General features: G+C 45.2%; 1 protein-coding gene across 2 annotated transcripts in view; it reads right to left on the bottom strand.

Moving 5' to 3' along the window:
• Positions 1-21,419, bottom strand: part of KIAA1210 (KIAA1210 ortholog) — a 33,738-nt gene extending 12,319 nt beyond the window's left edge. Inside the window, exons 1-6 of one of the 2 annotated variants that reach the window (XM_077308671.1) lie at positions 21,091-21,419; positions 9,172-9,233; positions 5,129-5,300; positions 3,522-3,648; positions 2,229-2,387; positions 1,305-1,370 (exon numbers count right to left, since the gene is read on the bottom strand). In XM_077308671.1, the coding sequence (XP_077164786.1) occupies positions 1,305-1,370; positions 2,229-2,387; positions 3,522-3,648; positions 5,129-5,300; positions 9,172-9,233; positions 21,091-21,230 (726 nt within the window). In that variant the 5' untranslated portion in view covers positions 21,231-21,419. The remainder of the gene's footprint in view (positions 1-1,304; positions 1,371-2,228; positions 2,388-3,521; positions 3,649-5,128; positions 5,301-9,171; positions 9,234-21,090) is intronic. The other variant, XM_077308672.1, reaches the window with a different exon arrangement.
• Between the last annotated feature and the right edge of the window lie 341 nt (positions 21,420-21,760).

Genomic DNA, 21,760 nt, shown 5'->3' on the forward strand with positions numbered 1-21,760 from the left:
TGGCTACACACTGGAATCCATCCACAAACATGCAATATTTTCTCTTAACAAATTGAACTCCGGCTGGTGTACCAGCTGTGCCCTTCTAGAGAAAATCTGATCCTGACGTTGATACTCATGTTTTGATTTAATAACTAAGGCCAGGTTCAAACACGCAGGAAAACAAAGTGACAGAATAGTCTGTGCTCTGAATGGTCCTTCTTATTTCAAAGAAACTCCACACAAATTAAAAAAAAACTGCATAGTAAGCAGAAAGGGTTTCCTCTCACTCTTTTTGCCTGCTGGGCAGATTTTCTACTTGCCAGAAGTTTTTCCACCCTGGGGAGCCTTCTAAAATGTGATCATCCACCAGTTGCCCAAAGTCATGCAGTGTTGGCCACTTCACATGTGTGAACCAGGTCTAAGTCAGATTACTGCAGAGAGTTATACCTGAAGTTATACCTATGGAGAGCATTTGGAAATGCTGATTCGTCCTAAAGGCTACAGCAAGGATATCAATTGGGGGACGGGAGACAAGCATGATTTTATTTTGCTTGTGCTTAAAACCCACTTGATCCCAAGAAATAAGCAAAATGTTGGCTCTTACCTTTAAAGCCCTAAACCTCCTGGGATATGATGGAGCCCACACCCATACACACATACTTTAATTGCCCAGCCCTGAGAAAAATGGAGGCTGCAGGACCATGGACACATCAAAATGGCACACTTAAAACAACCATAAAATCAGGACAATAACGGCATGAGCATACTTTTTAAGCCGCATATAAGGAGCCACATAAAAAGGAGCTGGTAGGCAGAGGTGTTTTTAGTTATGTTGCATTTGCACTAAATTCACAAGAGGATACTATGTTTTATTAGCAAAAACATCCATATATATGAATTAGGACTTCCAAAGACTTTCATTTCTGTGCAGTTTTTAATTTAATGTTTACATTCCTTCTCCTTGTTCAATATGACTTGAGACACATTTCTCTGCAGGCACCCTGACCCCACGTTGCTTGATGATGGTGCAGGAAGATAATGCCAAAACCTCTAGCCTTAGTAAAGACTCCCCTGCACCTTCAGGGGAGCCCACCCTGTGGTGACAGAACACATACTTCTTATACAAACAAGCTTTCCCAGTTCAGCCTTGGATCCTGAGAGGCTGTGGCCGGCCCCATTACAGCTAAAGGTTTGACCTGCACTGAGATTCTACGCATGTTCACCTTATAAGTTCCATTTTACTCCCAGGTAATAGAGGATTTCAGTTTCAGTATGGCAGACTCCTTGCATTCATTATGATAGCAGGAAAAGTGGCCATTTACCTGGTCATCTTCACTGTCTGTCCCACCTAAACTCAAAGAGCTATGTCGCTGAACAGGGTTGGAAGGCTGCAGGATAAAATAAGGGAGAAGGGTAAGTCAAGGGAAGCACAGCAGATGGGTAGCAGAAACTAGGAAAGTGATGAGAAATGCCCAAGGGGGGAGCAGGAGGGGTCCACACAGCATCTCCCTTGGCTACACACACATTCATAGAGGAGACAACGTTCATTTGTAGCAGCAAAACAACCTCCATTACGGTGGGTAGGGTGGGGTGTCCATATACAAGGCCAGAGCAGTAAATGTAAGTGTTAAATTTATAGATTGGTCATTGAGACTTCCCCACAACCTTAGTGTGAGGTGTCAAAATGGCTACCAGCTGCAGGCATGGTGTTGGGGAGGATGGATCCCAAGCTCATGTAAACAACAACTATGGCACAGAAGCAGATCTGAAAGGGGCCTGCCTATATACTTGCACAATGCAACAGAAATCCTCAGAAGTCCCCACAATCTGCAATGGCCTCAAGGACTGTTAGACTCAGCTATTGTCAAGAAGGCCAGAAGGTGGTATGGGCTGCTGATGACCTCTTCTTTCAATAGCTCCAGCTTTGACTTTCATGTAAAAACAGAAACAAAGAAAACTTCTATATATTTCGAATGCTATGTTTGGAAGTGTGCAGGCAAAGCAGTTGCAGAAGGCCGTGGAGTGGCTGGATAACATTACCAGTGGTCAGATGCACTTCTGTCCCCTGTATATCTGGTACTTAAATTTTAACAATTTTATTCAAGACCACTAACACAGACCACGGATGGGCTAGCGACAGCCATGCATGGTAAGCTGATGCTTGTGACTGTTTCACAAGCCTAGAAATACTATGGGGCTGCCTCACTGTCCTGCCCGCATCAACAAGGAAACTGTAACATACATACCTTACTGGTAGAGGAAGTCAGGACATCATGGAGACTGGAGATTTCTGGAGGGCTTCTGGGTAAGCCATCATCTTCTGAAATGGCACCTGCATCTTCTGTTTTCTTGCTAGCAATGCCTATAGGTGGCGACCTGAGATGCAGAGTCTGTTGGAACTGAAGCTGTTGGGTGGAAGGAAGGAAAGGAATTAAAACACATGGACTTGGGGGGGGGGGGGACGACCATTCATGGAGGGAATGGCCTTCAGCTTCCATGCCATTCTTGCAAATTCACTGCTCTGCTGCAAGGTTTGGGGAGCGTGTTACAATACAACACGGAAAAAACAGGCGGTTCTGAATAAGTGTACCAACAGAAAAAAGAGAGAACCTGTCCCAGGCTATCAAAATCCGTATACAGTATAATATTTATACAATACACATCAATAAGATATTGAATCAAACATCAAAAATGTGTCTTATCTCTATTTTAATTATGAATGAAGCAACCAAAACAGACTTTAGATTTCTGCTGTTTTCAATGTTGAATTTTCATCAGTTTGTTTCCCAAGTACATAAAATTACAGTAACAGTCAGTGTAAATTCCATCATGGTACATAAATTGGCAAACCCAATTTATAAAAGAAGCATGCCTCCTATGATTGTCAGATGGAGTAAATGTATTGTGCTGTGCAACTTTAAAGTCTTTCCTACAAAAATATGCAAGCTTGGCCAATTTAGAGCCCAGGGACCTGAGTGGAAATAAACTATTTGTCCAGGGCTTCAGGTACATATCATAAGTTACATTTCTACTCCACTTGCCTACTATGGATCTCAAGATAATGTGCCCAATCATCATAGAAGTCTCCCATCAGATGTTAATCAGATTCAGACATGATTAGCTATATTATGTACCTTCTGAAAATAAAGCAAAGGAAGGTCCTCACAATATCTACCATGGGTTCATTACATCTTTTCAATAAGCCTTGGAAGGCATCCAAAGACTGGAAACATAACCACTCTAATGGGTGGAAGTTGAAAGAGTTCTGTACAATTTCAGATACACCATTCTCTTTCAAAGGTGGCACCACAATGGAAAGATTCCATCCTGACTTTTGCTGCACCAAAATGATCTCATGATCTATAAGATTCAAAACTCCAAGCTTATGTGGTGAGTCAAAAGCCTCCCAGAAAAATTGCCCAAATAAATTAGAGAGTTTTGGGTTAAAAGGTAGTTAATTGATAATAAGATTAAAAAAAAGAGAAGCCATCAACAGAACCAGAAACACATGCCCTCCAGAAGACCTGAATCCCTCATACCTGCAAAGCTTTGACTTTCCCCTGAAGGTTCTCCTGTGAGGATGTTTTGCAAGCTGTAACTGGTGGTGATTCAAAGATGAAAACACTGTCGTGTGATAAGGCTTTATTTCCCATGATTCCTTTGGATCTGAAAGGAAAACTTGGTTCGTCAGCAGATGAAATGCCCTTCCACCCCCATACTGAGCTCCCAGAAGAAATCAGGACCCTGCTGGATCTCAAGCAGTTCTGCAGATGGATCTGTTCCACCAGGCCTATGGTCAAGGTCTATAATAACATCCATCAAGATAGCTGGCATTGCTTGGCAAGAGGAGGAGAAAGATCACCTCCCTGCTAGAGGACTTCCCTGTCTGGAATGTTTAATGGGGTTCTGTGTATAACTGTACTTGTTTTAATAATTTTGATTTTTTGTTGTCATCTGCCCTGAGCAGTTCAAAAGGGAAGGCTAAAAAAAAAAATTATATTATTATTATGTTATAAGCTTACTGACCTTGGTTCAAAACCTCACTCTGCCATGAAAGCTTGCTGGGTGACCTTGGGTCAGTCACATACTCTCAGCCTAACTTTCTACACCGTGTTGTGGTGAAGATACAATGGAGGAGAGGGGAACTATCTAGGCTGCTTTCAGGTCTTCAACGGGGAGCAAGGTAGGACTTAAAGGAAGTAAATAAGTAAATCTGAATCTATGTCTCCCCTGCCTAAATCCAACAAGTTAGCCATTCCTACCTAGCTGCTATTTACATTGTTACACTGAGCTTCCAGCATCTTACGGTTTTCCCTTTCTGAGTGGGGGTTTGTAAAACAGTGCAGTTTGGAGTAGCTATGTTAGTCTTCCCAAAATAAAACAAAATCTAGTGGCACCTAAGCATTCTCCAATACAGTTTTCCAAAATCTACATGATGAAGTGAGCTCCACCAACCCATGAAAGCTCATACTGGCATACTGCGGTTCATTCGTCAAGGTACCACTAGATTTTTGTTTTGTTTTGGGAGACTGAGCCCTGTTGAGCACTATAACTGCTGCACCAAACTGACTCCAGTATACTTTGTAGAAATATTCCTTAAACTTCAACTCATGTATAATGGAAAAGCCAAGAGGCTCCCACAGTGCAGTTTGCAAAAATATTATGCAAACAAAGGCAACACTGTGTGCATCTCCGCCACTCATAAATCTAATTCAAGTACAACATTTGAACTGGGAAAACTTTTTACTTAAAAGCTGGTAGAACTCAAGTGAGGGAGGGAAGGGGGATCTCTATCTGCTCTCATGAGCAGACTATGGTACGCGCTCAGGGAATTACATGAGTCATATTTTCATTGCCTATGGAAGCAAAAAGAAAAAAGAAAAACCGCATGCTAATTAGTCCAGTTTGGATGGATTTCAAAGAGTGGACAGTCAAAGCCTGTCACTCAGCACTGCTGTGATCTGAAATAGCCACAGAGGGACAAGACTTGCTATCCGGGAGGCGTGTTGCAAATGGGAAAAGGGGAAATTCCTGACATTCCAGCAATGGCAGCAGGAGTTGTTTTCGCAGCAGCAACTTGAATGAAATATGCTGCTCTGGGACAGTCCCTGCCTTTTAACCTGTTGGTGCAAGATGGCTACTTTACCCGGGCTCTGCTGGTAAATGCAGCATGCTGGCGTTGAGGTGAGGCGTGCTGATGTCACCACTCGAGTGGCTCGGCTTCAGTGTGCTCTCGGCCCCTGGAGAGGACGGCTCTCTCTTCTTCTTCTTTTTGGCAAAGAAGTTCTTGAAAGTCTGAAACTTGGATTTTTTCTTTCCTGCAAAAGGAAGGGGGCAGGAGTACTTTGCCAAAGGAGTTTATCAACACTATCTACCGTTGTAAATTACAGTCAGAAAATGATTGAGAGGCCTGTACTAAGATTAAGTTGCACACTTTAGAGAGCAATCCTAAACAGGTCTACTCAGGCCTATTCAATGGGGCTTACTCCCAGGAAAGTGCTATTAGGACTGCACAGTGGGGGCGCTTCAGTACAACTGTGAAGTACCACTTTAGCTCTGCAAAATGAAAAAAAAACAGACATTTTGCTCTAGACCTGCATTAAGAACACCTTATAATCATGGACTTTTCTTTAAACAGGCACACCAGTTGTGAAAGGGATGGTAATGACAAGACAACCTGCAAAGGCCAGTGTTTGTCTCTTGTGGCCCTACCTTGCATACCCAGGGGATTGCTGATCGCTACTGTGGGATGGTAGGTGAATTTTCTCCAAGCCAGGCTGGATTTGGGGGATGTTTCATGAAGGGATCACTTGGGCATGAAATTGGGGTCACTGTGGGTAGGCAGGTAGTTGTGAGTTCATGCACTGTTGGACTAGATCAGGGGTACTCAACCTGTGGTCCTCCAGATGTTCATGGACAATGCTGGCAGGGGCTCATGGGAATTGTAGTCCATGGACATCTGGAGGACCACAGGTTGACTACCCCTGGACTAGATGACCCTGGAGGTCCCTTCCAACTCTATGATTTTATTCTATGAAAAGCGGACACTGCTAGCTTTCTGCGGGACCAGTGGGTGTGCTGCTGGCTTTCCATGAGAACTGGTTTCCCTTGAAAAAATTATGGTTTTACTTATTATTTATTACACTTATACCTCACCTTTCTTCCCAATGGGGACTCAAAGCACCTCCTATATTTCTCCTCCATCTTAATCTCACAACAACCCTGTATGGTATGTTAAATTGGCTATGTGTGATTAGACTAAGTGAGCTTCCAGGGCAGAAATGGGGATTTGAGCCTGAGTCTCTCAAATCCTAGTCTAACATGCTAATATCAAGTTGACTCCTATGTGAACAATGAATAATGAACACATTCTGGATGTTGACCTACTCCCCATCCTCCGTGTTCAACTTGCCTATCTGTAAATGAACAGACGCTATAAAGGCATTGTCTCACTAGATGCGCTGTGATGCACACATCTGGGAAACAAAGAAGTCCTGAGGTTAGTGGTGCCTGCTTCGACACATATTCTATTATTTGCCCAATGTAGGCTGAACAGGGAGGCAGCTGACATAATTGAGACCCACAACTGGAGAACTTTGTAAACAAAGCACCATTTCAGTGAGTGTTTGTCTCCAACACCCTCCCCTATAACTTTGTCACCAGTGCTTTCATTCTACCATGCCATTATGTGCGGCAGGAGAAGAGAGCACTAACGTCCACTGCACAGTGGACACTTTGAGAACAGAACAATAACTCTAGAGTGCAACTGAGCCTTTCTCCGCTCTGCTGGAGGAGGGGGGGGGATGCTAGTCACAACCCAGGTGCTCAGAATGACTTTTAATGCATTTTAATGCAGACAGTGGCTGCATTATGGTCACACAATGGGCCCCAGACAACAAAATACAGAAAAAGGGAAAGTGAGGCTTTCTCACCAGATTGCTCATAAATATGCATGTTTTTGTGCTACATGGAACTCAAAATTATAACATTCCGGGCAAGAAATGCATTTTTGCAGTTGCATTTATGGTGTAGTTATGCTCACTAAGGAGCCTGGACTGACCAAAGCTCCCTGGCTATGGAGCATCTGGAGACACTTGAGTTCTTTCAAATGGTTTTCAGATGTTGACAGAAGAGATAGGAGAGGCTAATTTGGCTAAGGTAAAGCTTTGGAGAGAAAGCGCTCTCCTTCTGTGGGACAGCCAGCAGCAGGCTAGAATCTGAGAGATCCAGGTTCAAATTCCCCTATCAGGGAAGCTTGCTGGGTGACTTTAGGCTGAGTATGTGTGACTGTCCCAATCTACCTCACAGGGTTATTGAGATGATAAAATGGAGAAGATGAAGATGTATGCAATTTTGAGTCCCCATTGGTAGAAAAGCGGGGTACAAAGGAAGCAAATCAATTAAATTAAGGCAGATGGGAAAATCCAGCTGCTGCTGGCAGCGCCCTCCAGCGGGCGACAGTAAGTCAGGGGCACCAGTGGGAAAGCAAGTAAAGCAGGAGCTCAGGTGGCAGCGATGGCCCTTGGCAAAAGACTATCCCCCCCCGGGCCTCAGTAAAATTGTCAAGTGTTGACCGGTCCCCAGTGATAAAAAGGTTGGGGACCACTGCTCTAGAGAACTGGATGAGCCAACAGCTTCCTGAGAATTAAAAGCACTCCCTGCAATAACTGACAAGGCTAGATCTCTCATTTTCTAAGATTTATTTTATTCAATTTCAAGACAATTAACTTTAAACATGACAAATGGCCTTTTATTTTGTTGCTAGCTATACTGCATTGATTCAAGCGCCCAATCTCATCATAAGATGTCTCACTGTGCGCCTGAGGGCAAGTATCTTATCTGGCTACTACTTTTTAACAAGGGCCAAGTTTTGAACTGAACAGGGGCCCTGCCCTATTGCTTCCTCATGAGGCAATACTCAGTGCTCTTTAGCCCCTTTCTCCCTAGCCTAAAAAGCACCAAATACTCTCTCAGATCGATTTCTGCACAGGCAGAAAAAGCCGGGAGAGCAGTCATATGGCAGTGGGGCTAATCCCCGCTTCCACATGACGACGACACCGGTGCAGGCCTCTCCTGGGCCCAGCACATGTCTCCGTTGCTCCGCTTAAGAGAATGTGGATATTTCCCACATTACCTTAAGAACTCCAGGGGCCAATGGGGCCTAGCCCAGTGGAGGCCCGTGTAGATGCAGAAGACTGGGAGGGGGTAGGCCCAGAGGGAACAGAAAATACCCCACTCAACTCCGCAGTACTTCACAGCACCATGGGGCTCAATGGGGCGTGTTTGTTTTCTTTTGCAGGATGGGCAAAAAGACCCCATCATCCCTGCCACCACCACCACCACCACCCCTTGAGCAGCCGAACTGTTCCACCCCAGTTGAGTCCGTTTAGACCAGTGGTCCCCAACCCGCGGGCCGCTTCTTACTGCAGGAGGGGGGGAAAGGGAATCAGGGGCGTGCCCGCGCATCGCGCATGCGTGGCTGGGCCGCACATGCGCCATGTGTGGCTGAAATTGCGCATGCGTGACACTTTTCCCAGGCGGGCAGTTGCCCTGCTGGTCCCCAGCCTCAAAAGGGTTGGGGACCACTGGTTTGGACGCATAAATTTGGGGCAAACCAGGTCTACCACCAAAATGTGTCCCTCATGGGAGTGGTTTTGTTGATGCAGAATCGCCCTCAGAGATAATGAATTCTAATAATAAGTCAAACTGAGAAAAAGAAAAAGCATACGTTAGTGAGTGATTGAGGGGCATGAGAACACTTGCAGAGACTGTTGCTGGTCTCTCTGAAGGAGGAGAGTGTTGGAGCTCTTAGCTTACAGTATTTGCTGGCATATAAGACTACTTTTTTCCCATGAAAAACATGCCTCCAAGTGGGGGGATTGTCCTATACGCCGGGTACACTTCAGTTGGGATAGACATAGCTGCCCATAGTGGCCCATAGTACTGTAATGTAATGTAACATACTCGATATTTTGAGTGGAAATGTTGGGGGGTCGTCTTATACGCCTAGTCGTCTTATACGCCGGCAAATACGGTACGTATGAGAGTAACTGAAACAAGTAACAAGGGCAAGTTGGATTAAAGGCTACACTGTACTGGCCAGACTGGTCCTCCAACTCTTAGACTAGGAAAACTTCAAAATAGCCACCTCACAGTTATAACACATTTACTCCCTGGAAAACTGCTCACCCGTTTCTTCATCCTCGAGAGGCTCTAGGATATCTACTGGTCCAGTCGCCATGATGCAGTCGCTGAAAAGCCCAAGTTTAAATAGCTGGTTAAAGTTAATGCAGTCTACTATCTGGTACTAGCTAGAGGAGGACTTTAATAATCAGAATTAATCAGCAGAAATGCTCTCTAAAGCGCTCCTACAGAAATGTGCATACTAAGCAGGGAGGGAGGGAAAGGGATTTTTCAGATATTTTTGTACTCAAGCCAAATGGATTCTTCCTCACTCTTCAACAACACCCCATTCTGCAGCCAAAACTAACAAACAGTCTTACTTCTCCAGAAGACATTTCCCACTTCTCAGGAAATTGGGATCAATGTTTGCATTAAAGGAAGGAACTCATGAAATGATTAGGTTGTTGTTTTTTGAACGGTGAGTGGAAGAACTTGCAGGTCTTAATTTATATTTGTGCTCTAGATTCTAAAACAGGGATAGTCAAACTGCGGCCCTCCAGATGTCCATGAACTACAATTCCTTGACACAGGGATATAACAGTAATTCTGCACCAAAATAACCTGCCTCCTATGGCAACAACCACTATATCCAGCCAACTGGAAACACGGTGCAAATTCTGCCTCATTTATCTTACTTTGCATGAGTTATTCTTCAATTTAAATGGCTTGAATCATTTATTTTATTTCTGCTGTTCTTGAGGGGAGAGGAACTAGAGGCTGATCCAGTTGCCTCTTCGGCTTCTCTAAATCCACCACATTTTGCTTATACAATCTGGTGCTGGACTTTGCCATCGATAAAGCCAGAAGCTTTTCTTTCTTTCAACAAAAGCTGATCTTCTCAAAAAATTGAATTTTGCACCAGTACCGCAATCTGCAGTTGTCCTTGCAGAAATGCCAGACATAAAAAAACCCCAAACTATAGTCACATTCTGTACAGGGATAAGGTCAGGTTGCCCGGTGTTTTCCTTATAGATGCGCATAAAATAAGAATGGTACTGAGGAAGTCTAGCTTAGCAGCCAAGTAACCAATAAAAGTATTCTGTTAGGATCATGACAGGGTCACATATTCCCTGAAGCCTGCTTGTTTAAAAGCAATTCACATTTGGCCAGCTGTTTTGGAAATGCTTTGCACTCTTATTGTTGGCATGTCTTTGTGTATTTGTGTGAGCAAAACAAAACCTAATGGAAAACAGCTGCTTTTGTGGGATTTCCCCCCCCCCAAAAAAAAATGCAATGGGAGGAAATGCTTTTCATACGAGTACACAGGCTTAGTGAAGGAAGCCAAAGAGAATGAATGAGAGGGCAAACAACTTGAGTGAAAGAAATAAAAATATATAGATTGGCAAGTAACCCTGGAGCAAAGGAAACAAATGCCTCTTTGAGCTACTGAGCTTGAATTTCAGACAGGCTGCCTTCCTGACTTCAGGCGGCCTGCCGTTCCCCCCATTTGCACACACATCTTCCTCTATTAAATCCAAATCACAGAACAGGCATTAGGAAATCCATGCATCACAAAGAGACAGTCATGCCTCTCAAAGGAACATAACTCTCTGGCAGAGTGGACACCATCTGCCTGCTCAGAGACCAGAATGTCCACTGTGGTCAGTGATGGAGAATCCACAGTGAATCACTAGTCTGGACTTTCCACACCAGGAGAGGCACCTCAAGGGAGCCACCGACATTGCTGGCCACCAAGCATAACTTTTCTGGGCCCCCTGCAAACTTGTAACTCTGCTCTGGTTCAGCCTCACTTGGAGTACTCTGTTCAGTTTTGGGCACCCCAGTTGAAGAGGGATGTTGACAAACTGGAGCATGTCCAGAGGAGGGCAACAAAGATGGTGAGGGGTTTGGAGACCAAGACGTATGAAGAAAGGTTGGGGGAGCTTGGTCTGTTTAGCCTAGAGAAGAGACGACTGAGAGGGCATCTGATAACCATCTTCAAGTATTTAAAAGGGTGCCATATGCAGGATGGAGCAGAATTGTTCTCTCTTGCCCCACAGGGACAGACCAGAATGAATGGGATTAAATTAATTGAAAAGAAATTCCATCTAAACATCCGGAAGAAGTTCCTGACAGTTAGAGCGGTTTCTCAGTGGAACAGGCTTCCTCAGGAGGTGGTTGGTTCTCCATCTATGGAAATTTTTAAACAGAGGCTGGATAGCCATCTGACGGAGAGGCTGATTCAGTGAAGGCAAAGGAGTGGCAGGTTACAGTAGATGTGTGATTGGGATGTGAGTGTCCTGCATAGTGCAGGGGGTTGGACTAGATGACCCATGATGACCCTTCCAACTCTATTATTCTATGATTCTATATTTCTATGATTCTATGATCCCCTCCACACACACACACACACTCTTCTGCATCGTGGTTTTGACAATCTTATTGTATGGAACTGTATGTTTAATGTTTTTATGAAATTTTATGGGGTATGTTTTTTACTGTTGAAAGCCATCTCGAGATGTTAGTCAAGAGAGGCAAGATATAAATTAAATTATAAATAAATTAAAATAAAATAAAAGGAGGGGAAGGGCCTGGAACCACAGCCAGTGGGATGTGGGGGTGTGGGAAAAGCCACGAAGAAGAAGAAGAAGAGTTGGTTCTTATATGCCGCTTTTCCCTACCCGAAGGAGGCTCAAAGCGGCTTACAGTCGCCTTCACATTCCTCTCCCGACTCCAACAACACTCCCCCCCCACCCCATGAAGGCCCACTGCAGCCTCTCCAGGCCTCAGCAGGCCTGCCTGGGCTGGAGGGGGAGGAAGGCTAACACCCATTGTATTTTAAATTACAACGGGCTATTTTCCTAGTCTTAGCATAATTGCTTTCTCCGGTGAGTGTATTTAGAATCTTTTAAATGTGTGCCTTCTTCATTCATGCAAAGCCATCTCTCAATTTAAAAAAAAATTAAAAGCAACTGAGTTATTGGTACTTGTCAGGTTATCTCCCCTCCTATTATATAGAACAAACAACACTGTACATTTTAAACTGTATCAGAACTCACTATAAAATGCTGGGGGGGGGGTTCAAATTGCCAGGGAAGGCTGTGAGATTCCCTCTGAAAGACTCAATTAGTAGGTTAGAAAAATAGCTGGGAGAGGACCACAGCTTATACGGATTGAATTTCTCAGGCACGCTCAATTCCAACTGGATTTAACTTGATTCCACCCCACCCCGGTCTTAGCCAGGTGCCTGGAAGCAGTGAGGAAATGGTTCAAGCAGAGTCGTCTGAAGTTCAACCCCTTCTTCCCTTGCCAAAGGATCCTTGTGGCTCTTTAATCATGAGAGTACATGATACAGAAAGTACCAAGACTTCACTCTGCTAACTCCCACAAAAAACTCCAACATAAATACAAATGTACAACGAAAGAATCTCCCACGGCTGAGGGGTACTTGATTGATTTTAAACAATTGGCTCCCGGGATTGGAAGCCTCGCACCACATTGGCTGCTTCTGAAGCTGCTAGAATCCTTCCTTGGACCTCAAGCTCATTCCTCCTGAGCGGATTCACATACACAACATGTCCCGCACAGGGTGTCTGTTGTGGGGAGAGGGAAGGGAAGGGGATAGTAAGCCACTTGAGACACCTTTGAGTAGAGAAAAGCGGCATTTAAGAACCAACTCTTCTTCTGCAATGTGGGTCACAAATTTAGTGAACCCTTGACTCGTCCCAAGTCAGTCATCAATTTTTTTAGCACAGTATTGCATACTTTAAGAGCCTCTTGTGGAGCAGAGTGGTAAGGTAGCAGACATGCAGTCTGAAGCTCTGTCTATGAGGCTGGGAGTTCAATCCCAGCAGCCGGCTCAAGGTTGACTCGGCCTTCCATCCTTCCGAGGTTGGTAAAATGAGTACCCAGCTTGCTGGGGGGTAAATGGCAATGACTGGGGAAGGCACTGGCAAACCACCCCGTATTGAGTCTGCCATGAAAACGCTAGAGGGCGTCACCCCAAGGGTCAGACATGACCTAGTGCTTGCGCAGGGGATACCTTTACCTTTATTACCTATTTTGATTGGCAATTCTCCCATCTCACAAGCAGAAACAGGTCTTTTCTAGCAATGCCAAATTAACATACTGTTGCCTAAGTATGAAGCTGGTACCTTCTACAAGGAAACCTTGTGCTGCATCCCTGGCCCATAGACTCCCCCACCAATGGTGAACAGATTGGAGTGCTCCCTCTAGAAAATGTTTCATACAATTGTCCAATAGCCACTTCTACCTGCTTGTTACCATAAGAACATCAGACCTCCTTCTTCTCTCTCTGCATACCAGCACTAAGAGGAAATATCAGAGAAAGCCCTTGGCCTCTCTCCCCTCCTTACTGGCCTTCTAGAGCAGGGCTAGTCAACCTGTGGTCCTCCAGATGTTCATGGACTACAATTCCCATGAGCCCCTGCCAGCAGTTTCTGGCAGGGGCTCATGGGAATTGTAGTCCATGAACATCTGGAGGACCACAAGTTGACTACCCCTGTTCTAGAGTAACTGGGTGGCTGCTGGGGAGAACAAGATAGATAGATGGACCACTGGCCTGATTTCACAAGGGCTTTTCTTATGTTCCTCAGCTAGCAGCACAAGCATCAGCTGAGCATCACTGCACCTACGCTAAAACAAAAGACGTTTGTCTCACTTGACATATCCCCATTTGTTGTTTGTCTCACAGAGACAAAAGGTAGAACTCTGCCTCGTGGGGCTGCTGCTTCTTCACATCTGGCCTGAACAGTATCACACTGCAGAGATGCCAAGACCCATGAGCGCATTGTCTCTGGCATCTGGGGCTCAAGTGACAAGTCTGAGCTGGCAACCTGCCCAGCCAAGGCTCCTCTCCAAAATGTTGTTTGTAAAGGCCTGGCAAAACACGGCTCTCCATGCACGCAACACAAATCCACAGGGAAGGAAAGAGGCAAGTTCAGACAAAGCCACAAGTTTATCAGATGTGGTTATGGAGGAGGATTGTCTGTAATAGGAAGGGTATCTGCGCTCAAAGCAAATCTGTACATGTAAACTTCTTGGTGTGGGTTCTTGCATTCACCTAACACAAACTGACAGCTGTGGGACAATAACCACAAGTTATCTCTTTATGCTGCATTCTGCTGTTGGGTACAGATACCTGGGTTCACAATAGACACTCTTGTAGTTCAGTCTTGTGCAGTGTTATTCTATCAAATCCATGCATTTTACAATAACTTTGCATAGGATTGTGCTGTTAATCTGATAATTAAGTGGGCAGGCATCCCTTGGGAGTGACCCATCACCCTCCAAGCAATGAATACCTCTCTGCCCCTCCTTTAGTGCCCCTGCACTCACTTTATTAACCTTTCCTTTAAAACTACTGAAATATCTTCTCTCATCTTTCTCTTTTATATGAAAAAGAAAGCACACACACGCACTCACCTTTGGTCTAGATGGGAAAATTACAGCATCAGCACCCTTTCCCACCCATCTTCATGCATATACACACCCTTTTCCTCTGCATGAAAGCTGCTATTTGCTTCTTCCTATCTATTGGCGCAGAGTGGTAAGGCAGCAGACATGCAGTCTGAAAGCTCGGTCCATGAGGCTGGGAGTTCAATCCCAGCAGCTGGCTCAAGGTTGACTCAGCCTTCCATCCTTCCGAGGTCAGTAAAATGAGTACCCAGCTTGCTGGGGGGTAAACGGTAATGACTGGGGAAGGCACTGGCAAACCACCCCTTATTGAGTCTGCCATGAAAACGCTGGAGGGCGTCACCCCAAGGGTCAGACATGACCCAGTAATTGTACAGGGGATACCTTTACCTTTATCTATTTTTTTCCTTTGCAGGGCACTTTACTATTGGCATGGTGGTGTTTTGGGTTGGGAAAACAGCAGAGGAAAAGTTCCCCCACCTGAATACTGCAGACCTGCTCTGGAACAGTCATTTTTGCACAAGCTGCCATTCTCTGCCTGGTAGCACCCAGAACCCAGAAGCCATAAAATCTGCTCTCCCCGGCTCCTATAACCTCTCATGAAATTGAGCCCACTTGATCTCCCCAGTGATGGGTATAAGAACACACAGATGATTATAAAGTGAGATTTCACCTCAGTAACACGTTAGAGACCAATAGGAGTTTCAGGGTATAAGTTTTTTAAAGTCAAAGTTCCCTTAATCAGACATTAATAGTCTAACGAAGGGAGCTTAGACTCTCAGAAGCTTGTACCCTACATTTTGTGTTGGTCTCTAAAGTGCTAGCAAACTCAAATCTAACTGTCCTACTTCAGACCAAATGGTGACCCTCTGAAAGTACAGCATGATGTTTCACTTAACATGATGGGAGCTTTGAGGCATTTGTCATGCCTTTGTTTTATGTTCTCTGAAATGACAAATGATGCAAAAATTAAGTTTTCTGTGACAGCCTGTCTCTTCAGTTCCTTGTAGCTACAGGAACACTGCACTGAATCCTTGAACCCTACCCATAGCATCTGGATTTTGAGCAAGAGGGAAGTTTAGTTAGATGGCTTTAGCCATGACAAATCCTGGAGGCTTTAGCTATGCATAATCCTGGGATAGATGTTAAAGAGTTCTGGAAACATTGGTGGGTAATTACCTCCCACTTTCTCCCAGAAACACACCACCACCCCAACATTTTACTACAAAACACTTTTCATGTAACATCTTGGTTCATAATAACACAAATGAGGTGCCATTGAGGTGGGGGGGATGAACAGAGAATTTTGAGCAGACAAAGCACAATTGCATGGGAAATGTGCAAAGGCTAGTTCCATGGCAGCACCAGTCAAACACTTAATTAAACATGACATGTGCAAAAGTCCAGGCGCACCCTAGGAAGAACCAGTAAACCCAGTTGCATATTCTGTCTGTGTGAATGGAAGACAGACTGCAGCCCACTGGCAGACTGACCACCTTGCAGTGGACTTCTTGCATTGAGTGCTAGACTTGGTGGATCTGATGTGGTAGGAATTATCTTCAGCAAGAAGATTACCAAATACAGACTAAGTGATATGTAGAGTGAGAAGACAGAAGTCCTTATAGATCTGTCATGCCTTTGTTTTATGTTCTGTGACATGTCAAAAGTCTTTACAAACGACGCAAAAAAAAAAAAAGAAAGAAAACCCCACCCGCAAATGTTTTGGGGGGAGGCGGCTCTACCATTCTGGAAAGCACATTTATTTGCCCCCAAATATTTAAATGCAACATTTGACCCAGGCCTAAAAAAATAATAAAAGTAAAAATAATCCGTATGAAAACTAGGCTTTAGATAGACAGCATATACACTCCCCTGTGGCTTTATAAAAACTGCTTGGTGCCCACATTAGGCAACTAATAATGTGGCAGCTAATCATGGCCTACACAGCATCCGTACTACAAAGACTAACAATAGAACAGAAAAAGGGGGAGAGGACAGAACCCGCCTGCTATGCCATTTCACTAGATCTTTGGTAGATTTTTTTCCCCCATCAAAGCTCATACATTTAAACAGTGATGTGCAAACCTGTCTAAGAAAGCTAAGTAAATATTAGGGAAATAGTGACTAGAGTGAAAGTGTTTCTCAGTTGAGATCGTGAAAATTATTCAAAGACGAGTATTGATATACAGTGTCCTCCTAAGCACAGCTACCCTTTTCAAATCCCATTAACTTCAAAAGATTTAGATGGGTGTAACTCTGCTTAGGACAGCATGATCAGCTATGAACCTCGCAAGCCTGATACACCAGTCTCACCTCTGCCATTAATTTGCTAAGCAGGAGCCTGAGAAAGAGTGATTTGCTTTTCTATACTAGGTGAATAATAATACTCATCTATCTTACAGATTTGTTGTAAAGATTACAACAACAACATCTATAAAGCAATGGTGTAATGTATTAGGCAGGCTGTTGGACTGGGCCTGGGGAGACCCAAGTTCAAATCACCCCATTTTGCTAATCTTTAAGGGGCTGCTGGATTCCCATCTTATCTTGAACTAGTCCCTCTCTTTCTGCCTAACCTACTTCATAAGGTTATCAGGAGGATAAAATGGAAGAAGGCACGAGACATGAGCCCCATATACAAAACGCAAGGCACTTTGGATTTCTAAAGTGCTACGTAGTAGTAGTATCATTATTTGACCCCATGAGTTAGACCTGCTTCCCTTTCTGTCCTAATTTCTGGTAACCAAGATCTGCCATGGTGGAAGAAGTCATATCAAAGCAACAGACTGCCCAAGTATTTGCTCTTCATCTGTGCTTATTCTAGAACATTTCCTCCCCAAGAGAAATAAAAGCAATCTAGATGAACTACCCTCAGGCATTCCTGTGATTATGCAGCCACTAGCTCAGTAGGGTTCTGATCTCCAGAATTTCACCCCTGGTAAAAGATAAAACAACCACTACTAATTTTGATACATTGTTGGCTCTCCTTTCTTCGTCCATTATGACAAACTTTTTTTTAGGGGGGGAACATTCCCCAGAGGTCTCCCATGCAGACACTGAACAAATTTCTCTCTTTAAGTATTTGAAAGGTTGACACTTAGAGGAGGGCGGGGAAAGGTTACTGTTGGCAGGATCAGATTTGCAGTAATGGGTTTAAACTATGTGGAGAATGATATCAGCTAGATTAATGGAGGGTGGGGGAATTCACAGCTAGAGTAGCTCAGCAGTGCAATTGACTGCCTAAGGAGGTAGTGAGCTCCCTCTCACTGGCAGTCTTCAACAGTGGCTGGACAAGTCCTTATCATGGATTCCTTAGACCAGGGGTAGTCAAACTGCGGCCGTCTAGATGTCCATGGACTACAATTCCCAGGAGCCCCTGCCGGCGAATGCTGGCAGGGGCTTCTGGGAATTGTAGTCCATGGACATCTGGACGGCCGCAGTTTGACTACCCCTGCCTTAGACTGATCCTGCATTGAGCAGGGGGGTTGGACTAGATACCCTGTATGGACCCTTCCATCTCTAGGATTCTACATGCTGACCTGGCCTGCATGAGCCCAGCAAGGATTCTCCATTTTCTGTCATCATCACTAGGAATATAGTGGCGTTTGCATTGGCAAAAGGCCACAGGAGTCTTTTCAGCACTTCCCTCTGTTATCATTATAATGCTAAAGAGATGCATCACTATAAAGCTATAGTAAGTTAACAAACACCAGTTTATTTTAAAAGACAAAAAAGGCTCTCCATTGCATGAGCGAATGGAGTCTATGGAGAAGGGAGGCTGAGACAAGGAAAATGGTGCCAATATAGTCTGGACCTTCAAAAATGCACAACTTCTAATCTATACAGTGGACAAACAAGCCTGTACTGCAATCTTTCCAAAAAAACTGTGTCAAACTAGGAGGATATCCTTAGCTGCTTTAAAAAAAAAAACCTGCAACAGTTTGGATGACAAACCAGTGCAAAACCTAGGCTGCCTAAGGAGGTGGTGAGCTCCCCCTCACTGGCAGTCTTCAAGCAAAGGTTGGATGCACACTTTTCTTGGATGCTTTGGGCTGATCCTGCGTTGAGCAGGGGGTTGGACTAGATGGCCTGTAAGGCCCCTTCCAACTCTATGATTCTATGATTCCTTGTGTAAGCAATCATATTTAGCTGCAGCAGGATTATGATGCTCATTCCCAAACGTATCCAGAGCAACTGAGAAGATCATAGAAGGGACAGAGACAGACAGGATTTTCAATCTAAAATCTGTGCACTGACTCAAATTGTTCTTGTAAATTAAAAGAAGCCATGTCCGGGGCAATCAAATCCACATTTATTTATTTATTTTTCACATTTATCAGGCAGAAAAACTTAAAAAGTGTATGGCTGTTTGCTTGGCTGTATATAACTAGCTGGCTTCACTAATCTCTCCGCCTCCCCATGCTCTTAAAATAGACAGATGGAGCCTTTTGACATCTTGAGTACTCGACATTCCTGCCTGCATTAGCACCCCATGCCTCATAGATTAAATCCCAAAGGCGGGGAGGGGGTGCCATCCCCTCCTCCCTCCGTCCCTGCTGGAGGAAGAGCCTTCAAGCTCTTAAGAAAATCACTTTGTGTTCCGACATTTGTTGCACTGCCAAATCCAAGCTGAGAACTCAGGAGAAAGAGCACATTTTGTCCTCAAACCACGGCAGGCAACTTAAGCAGTGGTTCTCACTGTGGGCTGCAAAATGGTCTAGGTAAGATGCAGGATCCTCATCACAGTTACTCAGAATTATCTTTCCTTCAGTCCCCATGTCCACTTGCAAGCATGATGTGCCATCTCTGGCTGACCGTATCTGCCACCATGGATTATCCCTCTGTGACCTTCTGTCATGTTAGTGGCAACCTTGGGCATTCAGTGTTTTGCCTAATCCCCATTTCCCCTGCTCACTAGCAAGTGCCTTTGACATGCCATTATCTGCCAGAGATCGTCTACTGTGTTTCTGCAATTTTAAGGACCTTAAAACTTACTGTAAATAATAAACATAATAACAAAAAGTCTGTAAACATACAGTGCCCTCAGGAAAAAAGCAGGCTTTCTGTTTCTATCAAGATGGGACATACGGGTTCTTTGATACAGCAAATGGTGGAGATATGATATGAATGGCTGAGAACTGCTGAACTAGAAGACCTGAAGAGTATTATTATTATTATTATTATTATTATTATTATTATTATTATTATTATTATTATTATTATTATTATTATTATTATTACATTTGTTACCCACTGCTATCAGCAAGCCGTCTCATGGAGTGTTACAGAATATTAACCCAATTCAAGGATAATATGTTATCAACCAGGATGGCTTAATGGAACCACACTGCACGCCTCTCAGTACAGGAGAAGCCTTGGCATCCGTGTCCAATTTGAAGAAGAGTCGGTTCTTATATGCCGCTTTTCCCTACCCGAAGGAGTCTCAAAGCGGCTTACAATCCCCTTCCATTTCCTCTCCCCACAACAGACACCCTGTGAGGTGGGTGAGGCCGAGAGAGCCCTGATATCACTGCATGGTCAGAATAGCTTTGTTAGTGCTGTGGCAAGCCCAAGGTCACCCAGCTGGCTGCATGTGGGGGAGCGTGGACTCAAACTCAGCTCGCCAGATTAGAAGTCTGACTCCTAACCACTACACCAAGCTGGCTCTCCAGGGGGCATCTGTGGGAAACAGAACACTGGACTAGACAGACTACTGCCTGACTCCCAAGGAGTTCTTCTTATCTTGTGAAAGGCCATTTGGAGAATGCTATCAGGTTCACCAGCTCCATCTGTTGCCACAGATTCCAGTCTCTCCACACTCTTTTCTCCTATACATTGCCTTGCTTGTCCTGAAGGACCATATCAAAATTACGGGTGAACCCCATTTTAGGGCTATTTTGGAGCACCAGAGCTCCATGTTAGTTTGGGACATACCACCCATATATCTCCAGCATTCATGTGCTATCCTTCTAAGAGTTCATGAGTGTGCATCTATTTAAAGGTGCAGGCCATTTTTTCCCAAAGGCTTGTCCTGGGCTACTGGATTATAAACCCACAGCAAAATAAGGTGGAAATAACGATGCCAAACTCTCTCTCTCTCTCTCATGCAAACCACATTCAATTTTACATTCAATTTCATTTGTACCAGGCTTCATACTAGAATTGAGCAGGCTGGAATTGGTGATGGAATAACCAAGCATGCTGCACTGAGCATTTCCCTCCTCAATGGACCATCAGATCGCACAACCTTGCACAGAGAGGGTTTCTAGCTCAGCTAGGGGCATTTCGAGGAGCGACTGGGGCCCCACACCAGCTTCCAAACCCCCACCACCAGGGGTAGTCAACGTGTGGTCCTCCAGATGTTCATGGACTACAATTCCCATGAGCCCCTGCCGGCAAGGGTTCATGGGAATTGTAGTCCATGAACATCTGGAGGACCACACGTTGACTCCCCCTGCCCACCACCACCCCATCTTGTAGCCCCTTCTACAGCATGGCGCTATGCGTAATCCAGATAAGCACTGGAGGAGCACTGGGGCAGAGACCCACCGCCTCTGCCGGATCTCCGGATCGAACCGCCTTCCCGCCCGCTCTGCAAGAATTCCCCGCCGAAGTTCTCGGCCCCTCTGGGGGGCATCCGCGCCGCGCCTTCCCTTACCCCGACGTCGCCACGGGCTCGACGAGAGCATCCAGGTGCCTCCCCGTCCAGCCCTCCAGCAGATCTCGGAGCTCCCTCTCGCTGGGCTTCTCAATCAGCCGGTGGCCGCCGCCCACAGGCCTCCTCAGGCGCCGAGAGGGCGGAGCCGCTTGGTTCGCGCAGGCAGCGCACCCTCGCGCTCCTCCCTACGGCCGCTTTGAGGCCTGTCTGGTGAAAAAAACTCTGCCGGGGAACGCTCACTTAGCGCCGAAGGGCCAGGCGGCGGCCTCCGGGCATGTGCAGAGCGCCTTGCTTGCTCTCCACGCGGGAGCAGCCCCACTGGGCGCCGAAAGCTGGAGGAGGAGGAGAGTCTTCCAGCGCAGGGCTCCAAGCCAGCCGTTCCTTTGTCCGGCTGATCCGGAGGGGAACTTGTGCGTGCCTGACAAGACTTGCGTGCCTTTTGCACCTCAGGTGGGCTTCCGTCAGACCTGTTTAGTCTCAGCAAGGTTGCCGGATCACGTGCCTTCCCCTGCCACCTCGGGCGGAGAATCCAGGGGGATCCCTTGACATTTCAACTGTGGC

Source organism: Paroedura picta, chromosome 13, assembly GCF_049243985.1.
Source record: "Paroedura picta isolate Pp20150507F chromosome 13, Ppicta_v3.0, whole genome shotgun sequence".
Classification (NCBI taxonomy): Eukaryota; Metazoa; Chordata; class Lepidosauria; order Squamata; family Gekkonidae; genus Paroedura; species Paroedura picta.